This window comes from Empidonax traillii, unplaced genomic scaffold (assembly GCF_003031625.1).
Source record: "Empidonax traillii isolate 1590-97213 ecotype Southwest subspecies unplaced genomic scaffold, ASM303162v1 scaffold1005:size266651, whole genome shotgun sequence".
Lineage (NCBI taxonomy): Eukaryota > Metazoa > Chordata > Aves > Passeriformes > Tyrannidae > Empidonax > Empidonax traillii.
The window spans coordinates 194,192-211,053 of record NW_020956198.1 but is presented as its reverse complement, the minus strand read 5'-3'; the positions used below and the strand labels follow the sequence as shown (position 1 = coordinate 211,053).

General features: G+C 45.5%; 1 protein-coding gene across 10 annotated transcripts in view; it reads left to right on the top strand.

The window, feature by feature from the left end:
• Positions 1 to 235: 235 nt before the first annotated feature.
• CTCF (CCCTC-binding factor) overlaps positions 236 to 16,862 on the top strand; it is a 30,093-nt gene continuing 13,466 nt past the window's right edge. For 2 of the 10 annotated variants that reach the window (XM_027904059.1, XM_027904056.1), the window contains exons 1-4: positions 3,659 to 3,932; positions 5,617 to 5,740; positions 8,118 to 8,230; positions 10,831 to 10,925. In XM_027904059.1, the coding sequence (XP_027759860.1) occupies positions 10,872 to 10,925 (54 nt within the window). In that variant the 5' untranslated portion in view covers positions 3,659 to 3,932; positions 5,617 to 5,740; positions 8,118 to 8,230; positions 10,831 to 10,871. Of the gene's footprint in view, positions 278 to 3,658; positions 3,933 to 5,616; positions 5,741 to 8,117; positions 8,231 to 10,830; positions 10,951 to 16,862 lie in introns of those variants that run through there. The other 8 variants (XM_027904061.1, XM_027904060.1, XM_027904058.1 and 5 more) reach the window with 7 other exon arrangements.

Here is a 16,862-nt window from a genome sequence, read left to right as displayed (position 1 = left end):
CCCCCCCCCGCCCTCCCGCCCGGGCCCGGCGGCCGCGGCAGAGCCGCGCTGGGTGGCGCGTGCGCACTGCGCCCCGCCCGCCGCCATTTTGTGTCCGAAAGCGACTGTGGAGCGATTAAACCGCGGGGCTGGTGCCGGGGCGCTTTAAACAGCGGCGGCGGCCGCGGCGGGGCGTGCGGGGCGCGGCGGCTCCTCCCGCGCGGGGGGGCCCGCGGGCGGCGCGGGGCGGCGGCGGGGCCCGGCGGCCGGAGGGAGCTCGGCGGGGCGCGGGGCGCAGGTAAGCGGCGGCGGCGGGGGGTTTGCAGTCGCGTTCTCCGGCCTCTAGGTGTCACGATGGGGCTCCGGCGCGGCTGGGGCCCCGCAGCGGCCGCCGCCGGGGCAGCAAGGGGGGCTTTGTCTCCCTCTACCGTCCCCGCGCCGCCGCCGCCACCGCCGCCATTCCCCCACAGCGCGGCGCTGGGCTGCGGCACCGCCCGGGCCGCCCGCTCGCCCTCCCTCCTTCCCTGGCGCGGCCGTCGCCACCCGCCGGCCCCGACTCCATTTTCTTTTCCTTTGTCTCCTCCGCCGCGCCACCGGCGCTGATTAACCGCCCCATTACCGCCCCCCCCCCCCCCCCCCCCCCCCCCCCCCCCCCCCCCCCCCCCCCCCCCCCCCCCCCCCCCCCCCCCCCCCCCCCCCCCCCCCCCCCCCCCCCCCCCCCTTCCCTTCCCGTCCCGCACGTCCCTTCCTTCCCCTCCCCCGCCGCGCCGCGCTGGGCCCGCTCCCCTCCCGCCCCGCCGCCGCCGCTTCCCCCCCCACCCTCCTCGCACCTCCGCGGGGCTCGGCCCGGCGCCCCGCGCCCTCTGCCCGCCTCCTGCCGCGGTGTCCGGCCGGGCGCTGCCCGCGGGGCCGCCTGCGTGCCCCGCTCCCGCCGGCCGCCGCCTCGCTGCGCTGGCGTGTGCGGCGGAGTGAGAGGCGCTGCGAGGCGCAGAGCGGGACTCGAGCTCCCTCTGCAAGGCAGGCTGAGCAGCGCCATGCAGCAGCACCGGGGCGGGCACGGCTGGGGGGCGCCCGCTCTCGCCGCGGTGACCGGCCGGCGGCCCCCCCGCGCCCCCCGGGCAGCGGCGGCACCGCCGTTCTCTGCCTTCCACCCCCCCCCCTCCACCCCATCCCATCCATCCATCCTCCAGCTCGGCCGGTCGCCACCACCCCACCCCGGGCCCGGGGTCCCCACGGGGCTTCAGGCTGCTATCGGGAGCACTTGGGCTGCCACCCAGCCAGCTGTGTCACTTGCTGGGACTTGGCCTGGCTGCCCGACACGCCGGGAACCTCCCGGGCCTTCGCAGCCGGGCGCTTGCCCAGGGATGGAGCCCGAAATCCCATGGCGAAAGCACGGCGTTATTCCCTCCCTTCCATGGGGCTGTGCTGCTTGGTGGTGGGGGGGGAGGAATGGGGGAGAAGCACAAAACCCGATTCTTTTTGTGATGCAGAGGAGGAAACCGCACATGCTCTGTGTCCAAACACTCGGCTTTTTGTTCTCTACATCAACTTTAGATTTCTTCAGAATATGTATTTATATGGTATCGGGTTTGGCCTTGCCTTAGCTTTGTGAAATGACTTCGATAGCAGGGTTTTGTCATGTTGAGTGGATCCTTCTCTGTTCAGTGTAATCCTCAGCACTTGCCTGTTGGTGAGAATGAGCTCGCTTTCCTGTTTGTGACTTCCTATTTTTTTTACCCAGCCCTCCCCCACTTAAATACATGCATGGCTGTTCCTCATCTCCTGCCGGTTACCGAATTCTGGTAATAAACTCCAGAGGTGTCATTAGAAGCATCTAAAATACTGTTTACCACTTCCAGCGTATCTGGTTTTTGTTTCAGTGCAGGAAGTGTGTAAATATTGTCTTAAGTTCTCCAGTTTATTCACCTTCTGCAGAGCCTGTTGAATTTGCAGGAGTCCATTGGGCATAAGAAATAACTCCCATGCTGTTTTCAAGCTGTTCTTACTTAAATAGTCCCTAACACGTTGCTCGAGTACAGAAAACATCACTAGAACTGAAGGAAGCAGCAATTTTAGTGTAAAGACAAAGCAATTTTTGCTTTGCCTTTTTTTTTTCTTCCTAGGTTGATGGGTTTTTACTTCCATTTTGTTTTTCTTCTGGATGTATAAAGCTAGCTCAGTTTTAATGCCATACATGAGAGGTTATTAGAATGCAGAATGTGGCTTCATTGAAACTCATGAAGCTTTGTGGGATATTTTTGAGGAGTAATATCCGAGCAAAGGGCACAAAACTCGAGTTCTTGCAGCTTCCAGTGGCCTTGCAGGTGAGAATAATGCAGCGCCTCTCGTCCAGTTGAGGCAGAGCTTGGGGAACTGCCACTACAGCGTTAAGTTTGCTGGTGCCTCGTGCCTGCAGCGTTACTGAGGGAAAGAGCTATTTCAAGAGCTGCTTTTCGTGTGAGCAGGCTGGATCTTGACTGCGAGCTGTAGCTAATTTGTGTGCATCCTCACCAGCTCCGCTGGCTGCAGGTTGATACCCGCCTGCTGCGCTCCCAGTGCCGTGTCTTGAGAACGCCAGAAGCTGACCTGTGTTATTCTTGTCTCTATTCAGCATTTATATGAAAAATCTAATTATATGTCGTTACTGACTTGCTTAGGAATTTTTGTGTAGAACCTACTCTGGAATTTAATTTCTTCTCCTCCCCTTAGGGCTTCATGTCCAAGAACTTCTGGTTTTCTAATGAAGGTTTTTGGAAGCTGGATCTTGAGCTTTATTAGGCTTATCTGCTCTTGGAGCAGAACCAGCCTGTTCCCTCATGCCCCTCATACTTCAACAGGTTCTGCATCACTTTTATCACAAAGCTGTGCAGAGCTCTGACCTCTGGATAGCTCTTCCTGCTCTGTCTGAACAGCTTGTTGTACGTTAGCTATTTCAGATATATTCTACATAGTGATTACATTTGCATAAAAACTCCTTACTTTCCCCATCCTGGCAACTCTTGCTTCTCTTACCCCTTCTTCACCAGAGAGGGAATTCTCGAGGGATTAGGAGAGCATTAGGATCACAAATGCTGCTCCCTCCTCTGCTCATATGTGCTCTAGAAATACACGTAGGAAGAGCAGCCACCACTTCACCTGCACACATGAGGACACTGACTGGAGCTGAAAGAAACCCAGAGTTCTGACTGGTGGTTGTTTTTTGTGTGTGTTCACTCACTGAACTGTACTGATTTGTTTGCTTAACTGTAAACCCCTGTTCATCCGTTTGGCTCTGGTTCAGATGCCCAGTTCGCTCTTTGTTGCACTAAACCTTGAAATGTCAATGCAGTGTCAGGCTCTGCTGCTCTGTAACGCTGCGTGGTCTTAGAGACACACACAGATCCAGGAAATTCCACTTTTATTTGTTATATTTAGTGTTCATAAAACTGGTTCAGAGCATACATGGCTCTTGTTCTTTTAAGTTTTTTTACCGAAACTTAGAAAGAATCTTTGTCCTCTCCTGACTATAACTGAAGGTGTTGCTTTTTTTTTTGTGCTGAGGGATATTTGAATTTCTTTTAAAACACCCTGTTGAAAACTAAATTGCTGCTGCTCAGCTGAGTGATCTGTTTTTTCTGATTAACAAAAACAACCTCGAGAAGAAGAGTAGAATAAACATAAGGTAGGTAGGGAGTTTTATGTTTCAGGTCGTGTTAACATTCAGGTAACTGTAGACTGAACAGCTCAATGTGGGTGTCTAATGTCTAAATTACAGCTAAAGTGAAGTTTTCCTCAGTATTACAAAAGCTTGGAAACTGTAAAATCTAATTTCTTTTCACTGTGGTTCTTAACAGGTGAAAACAGAAGTAGTGCAGAGACAGCTCATGAGAATGGCGCAGATAACGTGCGTTGGCTTAGGGGACATCTGTGATAGGATGGACTCTCGAAGAATTATTCTCTGACTATCCCTACAGGTGAAGTTTTGAGTCGTTAGATGAGGTTTACTGAAAAGCTTCACTCAGATGTAAAGGCAAGTCCAGCTTATGCTGAAAATTTTTTCCCCCACCCCGTAATGTAAAAGACAAAAATTATTGACATCGTTGAATTAGTCAAATTCCAGCAAAACAGAAGGCAAATCACAGATTGTTGGGAGTGTGACATACACATCTGTCTGTATTAATATGCATCATCATTACAAGCCTGTATATCTCTCAGACATCATCAGGGAAAGTAGCTATCTTTAAAGTAGAGGAGAGAATAGCTTGGTCCTATTTATATAAAAAATTTATTTACCTTAACTGGGATGTCAGAGTAACCCTTATGCCGTCTCTCAGGTATTTAGAATTAAATTGGTCTTCTGAAATTTCTCTGTGGTGTTTGTTTGTTTCTTTAAACAAGCAAACAAAAAACCAAGCACAAGCCAAGACTCAACATAAAAACCATCTAAACTCCCTCCCCCAGCAAGAATACACTGGGAGGTGAGAGAGACTTTTGCCTTGGCCAGTGTAATTTTTGACCACTGGAATATCCCTGGCTGTAACACTGAAAGGAATATTTTTTTAGTCAGTGCACTTTTGGAACATTAGGGAAATTCCAGGAGGTGAGAGAAGTACTGATGTGTCAGTGCTAAAAGGAGATGAAATGGATGACTGTGGCAGGTAGTGATATGGGCTGGCAGGTGCCCAGGCTACCTTGGGTATTTGGGAAGCTCTGTGTGTGTTAATGCACATGTAGTTCACGTTATTACCAGCTCTCCCATTGATTTTTAAGTACAGAATGTAGTTAATAAGGACAGAAAAGTATTAATCCTAGTAAATAAGGCTTTAAGAAAGCAAGAGCTTGTTAGGCTTATTATTTGACTTTGTTAAAGGACTTGATGTTGAGGACCTTGCTGTATATTAATATTAGTACTGAATATCAGTGAATGCCATTTAGTTCAGGATTATTCTGAATTCAGGGGTTTACAAGAGTGAATAGTTTCCATGGATATTCAGCAGAACCGGGTAATTGCTCGTCACAATTTGTTTAGTGATTTTTGTGGGTGCAAAATGTCTCTCAAAACTTTTTCACGATAAGCTCGTGGTTCAGGGACAGTCAGCGAGCACCACTGTTACTGTCAGGTGAAGTAGGTCCAGTCAGGTATGTGTGTCCTGAGGCTGCTGCGTGTGAAGCTCTGCACCTGGGAATAGGACATTCCAGCTGAATTTAAATCAAGACACTGGATAAGCAGCATAAACGTGAGTTTCCAAGGTGATGCTGTGACAGTGAACCTAATGTAGTTCTGAAATGCGTTAGTGGAGTAAGTAGAGATGTGTTCTTGCCTGTGTGGGGTGGGAGGAAGTCATTCCCAAAATATTGTGTATCATTCTGGCCTCAGCACACACACACACAAGAAAACCCCCAACCAACCAACCAAAAATTAGTCTGCAAGGGGGTTCATCTCCAGTTTGTCAGAAAACTAACCTGTAGTGCCATGCAGTGAAATGTTAATGATTTAATGTACAAGGTCTCAGCAAAACTAAGAGGTGACTTGATAAGAGTCCTCAGGTACATCCCTGACAAAATAATACTGGGTATTAGTGAGCTTGTTTTGCTGACAAACACAAAAAGAATTTGTAGCCTGATAAGTTTAAATTAAAAGATTTATGCTTTTCACAGGGAACGTGATTAACTATTGGACTATGATATGAAGAGCAGTCCTGTATTTTTTAAATCTCTTAACATCTTTGAATCAAGATAGTGGGGGGAAAAAAAATCTGAAAATTGCTTCAGCCTCTGCAAGGTGCTGAACTTCTTTTGTTTCATATACATTTAGAGAATTGTCACTCAGAAGAGGTCAGGCTTGGTGATCAAATGACAGCTGCTAAAGAAAAAGGATGAGTAGCACCTCCTCTTCTTGGACCAGCTTCCCTCTTTGAACAGTAATAGATTTAGGACTTTTCCTTATCAATCCAGAACATGATCAAGCCAGTACAATCCTCTGAACAGGGGAAAGCAAGCAGATACTCGTATATATACAGGAGGTGTGTCAAATGATGTTTGGGGAGCTGTTGGAAGGGTAAATGTTACTTCCCTGCTGCCCGGGCCTGCTGCTGGCTCACATCCAGCTGCTGGAAAAAACCTTGGCACTGCTGCCCAGCCAGCCTGTCCCAAGCCTGTATCTCCAGAGGAGTTCTTCCTTCCCTGTTCAGAGCCTGGAAAATGCTCAGAAGGTGAAGCAAGGTGATTTTTATGGAATGCACTAAAGAAAATATAGCTCCATGAAATTGTATTCCATAAAGTTATTTATCGACTCGTGCTTTATATATTGCATTTGTATGTATTGTGTGGAATTGTTTTATCTGCAGTGATGCTCGTTTTAAATTGGATGCTGAGTAAAATACTGACTTAATCAGGAATGAAATTAGGGAGCATAAAACTGTGGAAGAAGGAGTAAACAACACAATAACTTTGAGTTATGGTAATGTATCGTGTGGAGATTCGACACAAGCGTTTGACACTTTCTAAGCTCTCTAGAATGTTAGAGTGAATAAATAGCCTGATGGTGGACTAAGCATCTCTATCTAGGTGGAGATTGCTGGAAGCTAAACTATTTTTCATGTCTTACCTACGTTAAAAAGGTGGGAAAGGGATATTTAAGCTTGAGAATTCTGAGCGACAGGATTTGCGTATCATCCACGTGCTGCTCTGGGTGGTAGTTACACCTTAAGCACCCGATGCTCGAGTTTGGCAGTTCTGGTTTTTCCTGGCTGTTTGTAAATGGGGAATGGTGTGGCTCTGCTGCTGCCACTTGAGCTCTTGGCAGAACTCTGTCTGTGCCCAGTCTGGCTGCTGTGCTGTGGTTCCCAGTGCTCACACAAGGCCAACTGCTTGGGTAGATACCATGAGTCTTGTGGTCAACCTGTAGCTTGCAGGAGGAAGAAATGGGGTAAATACACCACAGCTGATGGGAAACCTGTTGTGGAAAGAGATTTTGGAGGCACTTTAGCTTCAGAAAGGGATCAGCAGGTCCAGAGGCAAAGATCCCTAGTCCCATGGCTGGGTGTTGGGATAAGGGTGGTAAAACACAGACATTACTGATTACTCTCCCTACAGAGCACTTCCTGCTTGAGCTCTTGGAGTCAGACTGCTGGACTGAAGGGACACTCGTCTGTCCTTGTAGAGCTTTTTTTTTATGTTCATGGTGGACAAAGGAAATTTTTTTCCATTTTTCTCAGCCTGCCGATAAAAGCTGTGCAAGTGAATTGACAGGTTTTGTCGTGTTGTGAATGACACCACAGCGTTTAGGGATGTGAAAGTCATGGCTTCCCTGAAAAATAAGGTTGGCTTGCATCAGGATTACTGTGACCCCATCTCCTTCTCTGTGTGTGCTGGCAGTTGTGTCGCCAGGTGATGGTCAGCTGAATTTGCTTCGTGGGGGCAACTGGATGTAAGTGGATGTGGAAAAAATGCAGCTCTGAGTTTGATTTGAGCCTTTGTGGAACCGTGCCCCAAAGTACTCTGGGGGTGAGTAAAGGCTTTCTGGGAAGGAGGCTGAGACCACAAGTAGTGAGGGCAGCATTTGGATATTTGCAAACATTTCTGACTCTTTTGAAGTGGAGCAGCAAACTTTGCTGTTTGTTTAAAATCACTGTCCAGGGAATTGAATTCTCCCATTGTTTAACGTTGAAAGAGGCTTCGTGGCTCTGGACTGGCTCCTGGAAGAGCCTTTCACTGCAGTAGAAACAGCAGTGATTTTTGGCCAATTGCTGCATCTTCTTGGATAGTTTCTCTGTCCCCTCGTATTCGATTTGCAAAGCTCTTCCATTGAAAACACTTCTAACGTCCAAAGATTTGAAATGAAAGCAGGAAATGCTACTGAATTGAAAATGCCCTCCTGTTTTTGGCTGTGTGATTCTATGACATAAGTTAACACTATTAAATTTGAAACAGTGGCTTTCTCCTGTGTACTAAACTGTTTGCAGTGGAGGTGCCATCTAAACTACAGTTTTGTTTTCCCACTATGTACTGCAGGAGAACCCCTTAGAGGCACCTCAGGAGTTCCCAGATTATAGGTTGGAAAAAAAAAAAAAAGAAAAGACAAATTTTTGAAGGCTAGTAGCTTCAGTCAAAGCTTATCAGATTATTAAAACCTTTCTTCTCTTCTTTTCTTTTTGGAGGATGGATGAAGTTAGTGTTATCCAGCATTCCTGCTGAGTATATCACTTACTGCCACTTCTGATCTTTGAAGAGAGATTTATCGCTTCCTGTGGCAATACTGAATACTCAAAAGGTACTCATTGATTACTTGATCCTTGCCTACCTCCCATATTAATGCTCTCCTCTCCTTCCTGCTGAGGAGTGGCTGCTGTTTTCACTCCTGCCTCCTCTGAGCTACTTGGAGCATTATTTAAGCCCAGAGTGTTTTATACTTTGCTCCTGTAGTGTTCTGTCCTGTTGAAGCAGCTGCATCCTCTCCCTGTTCTGCCAGTGTTTTGACCTACATGAAGAAGAATTTATCAGCTTCCATGACGGTGTGATGGAACAGACCATCAAATATTTAGATGTCTCACTTGGCTGACATGACATCTTGTAATGTTTTTGGAGACGTCTGCTTTGAGTGGCTTGTGCAAAAAAAAAATCCTTAGGGATGTTTTCTCCAGCTCCACCAGATTCAAAGAAGGGAGATGGCACTCAAATGTTTGTCCTGCTAAGAGTTATGAGTCTGGCTCTTCCTGGTTAGAAGTGCCCTGTTCCAGGGCCTCTAGAGAACTTGTGTGGAAGCGAATGCTGAGACCAGTAAATCTCAGTCCTAAGAGCATCATTAGTTAGAACTGCATAGATGGAAAAAAACCTCTCTGTGTTGTGTTTGAAGTTTAAGTGTATCCTTCATTTGATACAGTGCTGGAGAATGGTAAAATAACTTGGGTTAGAAGGGAGTTCTTGTGGTGCCCTTGTTGAACCCCTGGCTCAGTGCAGGGCCGGCACTGATTTAGATGAGGTTGTTTAGGGTTGTATTTAGTAAATATTTTCATTCTCCCAGCATCTCTGAGCAACCTGCTCCTATGTTTGACCCCTCATTGTTGCAGCTTTTCTCTTGTCCTTTCACTTGTCTGCTTCCAAGAGGATGGTTTCATCTTCTCTTTGCTCTCTTGTTGAAGGTATCAGCAGGATCCCCCCTGGTCTTCCCACAGCCGTGTCGTTGTGCTGTGTAGGTCGTGTTCTTTCTCCAGCCACCTCATGACTCTGGCAGCCTTCTGATGTTCTTTGTGTGTTCTAAGCTCAGCAATGGACATTTGGACACTTAAAATTTCCAGCTTATGCCAGTTTTCCTTCAAGCTTATCAAACCCTGCCCATGTGTCAGAGATCTGATGGAATGTAAATTCGTGCAAGGTATTTTATGCTTAGAGTTTGGGTACAATCTCACTCAAAACAGATCTCTCCACGGTTAAGTCACTTGTGAAGCAGAACACTGGGCTTGAAAAATAGAAGAAACTATTTCTTGATTCAAAATTTCAAAGTTAGGGTAAAAGAGCAGCAGTAGATTAGAAGATGCTTCCATTCAATTCACTGTTCCCTGTTGTCCTGGTGTGTGACAAAACATCTGAGATGATAGAATTCCATGTGGGAGGTGTTCGTTTTGTATCAAGTGTCTTCTGAATGCAGAGGTCCTTCACTCTTGAGGTTTCTCTGCGTTAATTGACAAGTTTGTGAGTTTTAGGAAATGGTGGTGTTCTCCAGGGTTGCAGAGCACAGAACCTGGCAAGAATGCAGCTTGCATCAGCAGTCTTAATGTGCCCTTGGCAGTGGAGCACACCCTGTGTATTCTCTGAGCATCCCCTTTCCTGGTCAGGGGTTGTGTGTAGCATTTGTGATTTTTACAGAGTTAGTGTTAAATAAAAAAACATCAATTGCAAGGATGTTTTAAAAGCTCACTATCACCGAGCAGCACCCACAGGTCCAACAAACCTCTTGTAAATAGTGCCCTCTGAAGCTGATAAACAATTAAAAATAGACTTGCCAAGTAAAAAAATGCAGCCAGGACCCAGACTTGAGTGCCTTGTGCTAAATAAATGACAGAGGAACCTGGGAAGGGAAGTACTTCAGTTCAGAGGGTGTAGGACTGGTATGAAATCCAGCACTGCTTCACTCACATCACTGAGTGCAGCAAGATGTGCCCCACTTAAGAATTACTCTTGCGGACTCCCTTACCATTCCTTGGGTTTTTAGCACGTGTGCATACTGAGGGCTGCAGGGTGAGAAATAATGTGCTGTCTTATAAATATTGTAGTTCTGTGAACGTGAATATTTGAAGCTCTTAATTGGTAACAAAGTTCAGTGAGCAGAGGCTGCTCTTCCTCAGGGTAGCAAGGTTAGAATTGTTGGATCTGATTTTGCCTATTGATAGGGTTTCTTGCTGCATTGACAGTGTGTAAGGAGTTACATTTGCTTTAATTTACACCTCTTTAACAATAAAAGCTCCTTTGGTGTGTGGTTTGCTATTCCACAGCACAGGAAAAAAAGACCATCTGAAGAAGGCATAGCCAGCTCTGAAATGTCACATTGCACTCTTAATGTGATGTGAGGCATCCAGAGCTTTAGGCTGTAAGAACTCTGAATCCTGAATTCAGAATTTGAGGGCAGGTAGAGAGAGGAGCTTGCAAAATGAGTTCAGTCTTGCTGGTGAAAAGTATTAAAGCTGAACAAATTTTGGTTTTATTTATGGCTTTTTTGATAAGTAGTTATCAATGCTGCTGCTGTTAGAGGTGTGGGGCTACACATTTGCTGTTAAACAAGCAATAAACATTCACACAGTCCTTTTACTCCCCCTTTCTCCTTTCCCTTTCTCTTTTACGTAGTTTCACTAGTACGACTCATCTGTTCTGTTCCAGAGGGTGTTCTGACCTCAAGAGCTGCATGAAGAATAGCCAGCATGAAGAGAGCAAATCAGTCCAGGCAGAAGTGCAGAAGCAACAAGAACATAAATGTAAATTAAGGGGTTTTAAAGTGTGGTATGTGTTCCATGCTGAGGCAGTAGTTTCCTGAACTTAGAGCTTAACACTGTGCTGGAAGAAAACCCTCTTGTCGTGCTTCTCTTTTGGCTGGCCTGAGTGTTTGGGCACAGCAGAGGCCTGGTCTGGATGGAAATAAGTATCTTTTTGGCTGGGTGAATTCTGGCCTAGATTAGTTTCCTGACCAGTGGCTGCAGTCTTAAAAGTGCTTGTGCTGACATGAGGAATAGTTGGGTGATGGGAGGGAATGATTGGGCAGTTTAAAGGCATGGAGGGCTTCTCTGACTCTGCGTCTGAAAATGAGACCTTGCTCCTTCCTAGTGCAGAGATTTTCTTCCTCCAAGGTCGAGTGCCTTTCTGGAGTATTGGTTTTTTTTTTTTTCCTTCATCTGCTTTGACAGTTGATTGTAATGGCACTTTCAGGGCTCAGTATATGAGAATATTTGGAATATGAGTCCAAATGAATTACCTGTGTGTATAAGATAATGAAACTACTTAGAATTTCAGCATGAGGGTCACTTTAAAGGGTTCACCTTGGTTTAATTCTCTTTTTCATTCAACACTTACTAATTCAGATTAGCTCTTCTGTGATCTGTGAGTCAAAAACAAGGATGTTTTAATTTAGGCTCTGGGAGTTTGTCTTGTCCACCACCCTCCTGCCACAGGTGCTTTCAAAACTCTCCTGGAATTTCCTGTCCCTGCTGCAAGAGCAGCAAAGTGCACCTCTATGTTTGACAACCTGACATTAAATTAACTAGCACTGACTTCAGGCTTCCTGGTGTGCATCAGGGTGTGATTTGTGAGGTGAAATAATAGTCACTGCATGGGCAGCTGTTGTTCATAGCATGGGACCCACGTTACCATTCCAGGGATAAGCACTTCCTGCTCCTCCAATTTGAAGCCTGAATCCACTTGTCCAGGCAGAGTATCATTACTTAATGGATACTTGCACAGAGATAAAAGAAATAGCTGTCCCCCAAGAGTTCGCTCTTGGATACTTGTTAATCTAGAGGAAGCCTTAGAGGAAAACAAAATCCAAATACTTATTATGAAGTCTCCAGAATGCCATGAAACTTGTTGCACAGGTCTTTTTTTTTTCAGGTGTGGGAGTGGCTGGTGTTGCCACTCTGATATCATGCAATGCTGTATCAGATGGCCAAGGAATCCTGCTCTGCTCACCCTGATTTTGAAGAAGCAGCTGTTTTGCTGTTAGCAGTTTGCTAATAGCCTCAATGAAAGCCTGAATTATTCTGTGATGGCAGAAATGACCACAAATACTTGTTGATAAAACTAACAATGTTTTCCAGTACCTGCCTACAATATTAGACTTTTTGTGGCAAGGGATTTTACAGGCTGCTCTAACCTGAAATCGTCCTTCAGGTATTCTGGTGGTCTTTCATGAGCTCCTTCATCACCTTTGCATTATGGAGAGCTGCAGAAGGGAGGGACTGATTAGTTTTAGGATCTAACATCAGCTAAAAGGGAATTCCTGTGACTGCTACTTTCAAAGTGTAAATCTTTCTGTATTTTACACCTGATTAAATTGCATGTTTGTTTGTCCTTCTGCAAAGAGCTGTCAGGTTGTTAGCAAAACATGATACCTTCCTTAATATGTTAAAAAGGGAAATTTTTTTTTAAAAAAAAAAGATTGATATAACAATATTTCATTCACTTTTCCCAGCTTTCAGTAAAGGCTTCTCAGAATGACTGAAGACCTGGACTCATCTAGTGAGTTTGCACTAGCAGTTATTGGAAGAAAGAGTGAAAAATTAAAGCTAAAATTTAGAAGAATATTAGGAATGGAAGGAGAAATTAAGGAAGAACGAACAAGGCTTAAGAACAAGACTACTCACTGTTTTTGTCCCTACTACCCTCTCAATAGACCTTTAATTCTCCAATTCTAAAGGAAAAAAATTGCCATACAAGAAATAAAGCTGAAATGCTTCCACCAGTCTGCTTTCTTCATCAAGGCTTTCCTGGTCAAGTTACAGGTTAGCCCAGGTGATGTGAGAATGTGTGTGGGATTTACTGTCAGTAACTGCAGTGATTTATTATTTTAATTATTTATTTTTCTTTGCAGTGCAAGTTCCAAGCAGTGGCATTATTGTATTTGCTTTTCTCTCCACTGCAGGCTGCAGCTTATTACAGTAGAATTAGCAATATTAGTTCTGGGTTCTGGGGCCTTCTGCCTCTGTCAGGTGCAAGGATTAACAGGGAGCTTGTTCTGCAAACAGCTGAGGAAAGACAGGGAATTGAGTTTCCTTCTGTCTGACTCAGGGACCCTGGATAAATCCTCCGTTTTCATGTCTTGCATGAATTTCCTGTAGCCAGGACATCTTTGTCTGTGCTCTTGGGAGTTTGTAAGGGTGGAAGATAAAGAGCACTTCTGAAATCATCTGGGCCAATGTGTGCTGCCTTTGCATAAGCATAAGTAAAAGGACTGGACAAAATAGTATGAAATTTAGGCAGGAAGGTGCCCAGAAATTGGCTGTGACCCAGAGAGTAGCAGGATGCTTGAGGGAAAGCAGTCTCACTGTGGTGTGTACTGGGTGGATGGCAGGATGGCACTGAGTGGAGAGGCACAGCTCAGTGTGGCCACCTAAGCACATGGGATGCAGATTTCTGGTGCTGTGGTTTGCTGACATCTTTAAGATGGCACTGCAGCCTGAGTGGCCCTGGCACTCCAAACCTGTTCCCTTACCTCTGCCTCAGCAATTTGTGTGGGGTATTGGATCAGGAACCAGAGGTGTTCTTACATAATTACCTGTTCTCCCTGCATTAGTTTTCGGCTGGAATTAGTTCATTATGGTGAGTGAATTGTTCTGTCAGTGTGAAGGAAGGGAAGAGGTGAGAGCAGTTCTTTGGGCAGCAAGTGCTGTGTATTCCTGTCCTGCAGGGGTCATGGAACTATTTCACAAGCTGAGAACCTGCTCCCCTGCCTGGTCACTGGGGAGAAAGGTGGGTTTCTCTGGATGGTAATTTAGTGCAGGGATCCACTTAAAAGCTTTGAATCACTCTCTGGAAGAATGTACTTATTACCCTATTTAGAGAGACCAACCTGCCAGCACAGACATCTTGGTTAGGTAATCTCCACCTGCACTCCCAAAGCTGGCTGTCTTCTCCCTTCACAGGGTCAGTCCTTAAGGAAACCTTCCTTCTGCAACTCTACGTTTGCAATTGCAGCTGTCACTCCTGTAGCTGTTTTAGGTATTTCTTGGGGCTTCTTTCCCTTGACAGGCCCCTTTTCATGCACAGAAAAAGCACAAGCATTAATTAACTGGTGATGAAGTTCACTCTTCTAGGTTTCTTGCTTGTCCTTTTCCTTACTCCCTTTGAGAAGCTGAAATATTTTTCAGAGGGATTGCTTAATAGTAGATTAATGAGACTACCGTTTTTAATTTAAAACTGTAAGAAATGTTTGAAAGTAGTACATTTGACTTTTTTTGTTTGATTTCAGTGGCAGTCTTATAAGTGGCAACGAGGAAATGAGAAAACAGCTGGAGATGGGCGTGGCAGTCACAGCTAGTGGATATGAGGTTGAATGCAGTAGGCAAATGAAAGCTTTAAGCTTTTAGTGTGAGCAAATTTCTTAGCAGAAGAAACCCATCCCAGTTTTTCAGTTTCCCCTGTTGGTAGTAAATCTTTGATAAAGTTTTGCACGTGATGTGCACAGCTGGTCTGTTTGGATCCAACTGTGCCTCTTGTCTTGAATGTGGAACTGCTGAACTACTCCTAGAAAACACCTCGAGTTCAAAAGCTTTATAGCTCTGTTTGTGGGGTGCTGAGTCCAAGCTACCAAACTCTGCCTGGGCTGCCTGGCCCTGCACAGAGCTCTTCCAGCACCTTCAAACTGTGTCAGGATTTTTTGGTTCTAGTGCCACACTGTGTGGAGAATGAGAATTGGTGAGCTCTTAAACCCAGAGGGGAGCTTTGAGAAGCAGTTGCACTTACACCTGCTCTATATTCTGGATTTGTTACCTGTCTAGGGGTACTGCTGATAAGCTGAGGAGATCAGGAGCAGTTGTGGGGAATAGTAAGTAAGAGCATCCCTAGGAAAGGCAGTACTTAATGCCTGGTGTTTTATGTATGTCATGTCTGCTTTAGAGTAAGTTAAACATTCGTGCCATGTTCATCTGTTATCGGGGAAGCTCTGCTGGAGGAAATGGCCTACTTGTTAAACTGCCTTATCTTCGGCTGTGCTTAGCTGGGAGCCTTTTCAGGGAAGAGATAGGGCTGTTTCATGATGGGAAGGAGAATGGCCAAGCACTCCTGCCAGTTATGCTGCATCTGCTAATGCCCTTAAATGCTCACACTGGCATGTGTGAACTGCAAGCACAAAAAGAAAAAAAAGGAAAATATGTCCCTTGTCTGTAACCCCTCTTGAATATATTTTATTTTTTTGGACTCTTGCTCTAAGTGGCAGACATGGTGCTCAACTGTAGACTCGTAGTTGGAAGCTTTTGCTTATTCCTCTATTCAGCTTTCAAAGGTTCACAGGGTATGCAGGAGCAAAGTAAATCTCCCTTGTTTTAACTTAAAGGCTTTATTTCCACTCCCATAAAATTTGTAATAAGGGCCTAATCCATAAGTGTCAAATCCGTGTCAGTTTTTGAGTGGTACTGTATGAGGATTGACTTGAATTCGAGGTCTGAATATGTTGCAAGGTGATAGGGTTTTTTTGTTTGCAGTAATGCAAAGATTGTCTTCAGTGTTTTATGAATGCCAAAAAATTATTGACAGCATTTGGCTTCATTGTTTCTGTTAGGGTTTGTTAGTGTTTTTTTTTTTCCTTGGCTGAAGAGTATATTGCAGCACTAAATCTACTTTTCAATTGCTTTAGTGCCCCAACAGTTTTTATTGAGACTGTGCCTTGTTTGGCAAAAATAAGTATTTTTCTGTTATTTGGCACATGAAATTTGGTGCAGTTCAGGGTTTGTTAATTCTGACATTGGCTGAGAGGCAGCCAGATGCCTCTTTGGTAGTAGCTTTATTATGAATAACACAGCTAGAAAAACAGGCAGTGGCTCCAACCATCCCTGTCTCTGGGTTTGTCCTCTCTGCATTGACACCTGCAGCAAGTTATTTTTAATGCTTCTACAATTCCCTTCCACTACCTAAAGGAGCTCCAAGAGAGCTGGAGAGGGGCTTTGGACAAGGGCATGGAGTGGCAGGACAAGGGAGAAGGACTTTGTGCTGACAGAGGGCAGGGTTAGATGGGATGTTAAGAAGAAATTCTTTGCTGTGAGTGTGGCTGGGCTGGGACTCCCGTGCTGCCGTTACAGGACAGTTGGCACTACGTTATTTTACCTCAAGCAACCTTTTGATTCCTTTCACTGGAATGAAGTGATGGTTGTATCAAATGCACAGCCCTTCTGCTCTCTGCTTGTTTCAGATGAGCTGCCCACGGGTTCTTTGAAGGAGCTCAGGTCTGTTGTTGGGACGTCACAGCTTTTTACCTGGTTAATTGGATTGTGACAGCGCACTGAGCTGGTCAGTGGGGTGGTGTCTGTTAGTAGAGCCCTTCAGTGAGTGTGTTTGTAAAGACTGGCTTGAGCTATTACTTGGGAATTGTGTTCATTTCTGATGTTCTGTAGTTGCCTTCCTTATTGTGGAAGCTTTTCTTTTTCACTTTTTTTTTCTCAGTCTTGATTTATTGCATCATCCTTTAACCTGGTGCTTTGTTTTCCTTTTCAGATTCAGTCACTGTGGAACTGAGCTGTTGATGTAAGGTAGCAGTAACGGGTAGGAAGAGAGCTGGTGACAAAAGCCAGAAATAAAAAGTTGGGTTAAGTCTATACAAAACTCAGCAGTTTTTATTCCTAGTGTTCTGCTATAACAATCTTGGCTGTAGCAAATGACACATCCTCCAAAAAATATAAAACTTACCTGTAAAACTTACTTTGTAAAAAAAG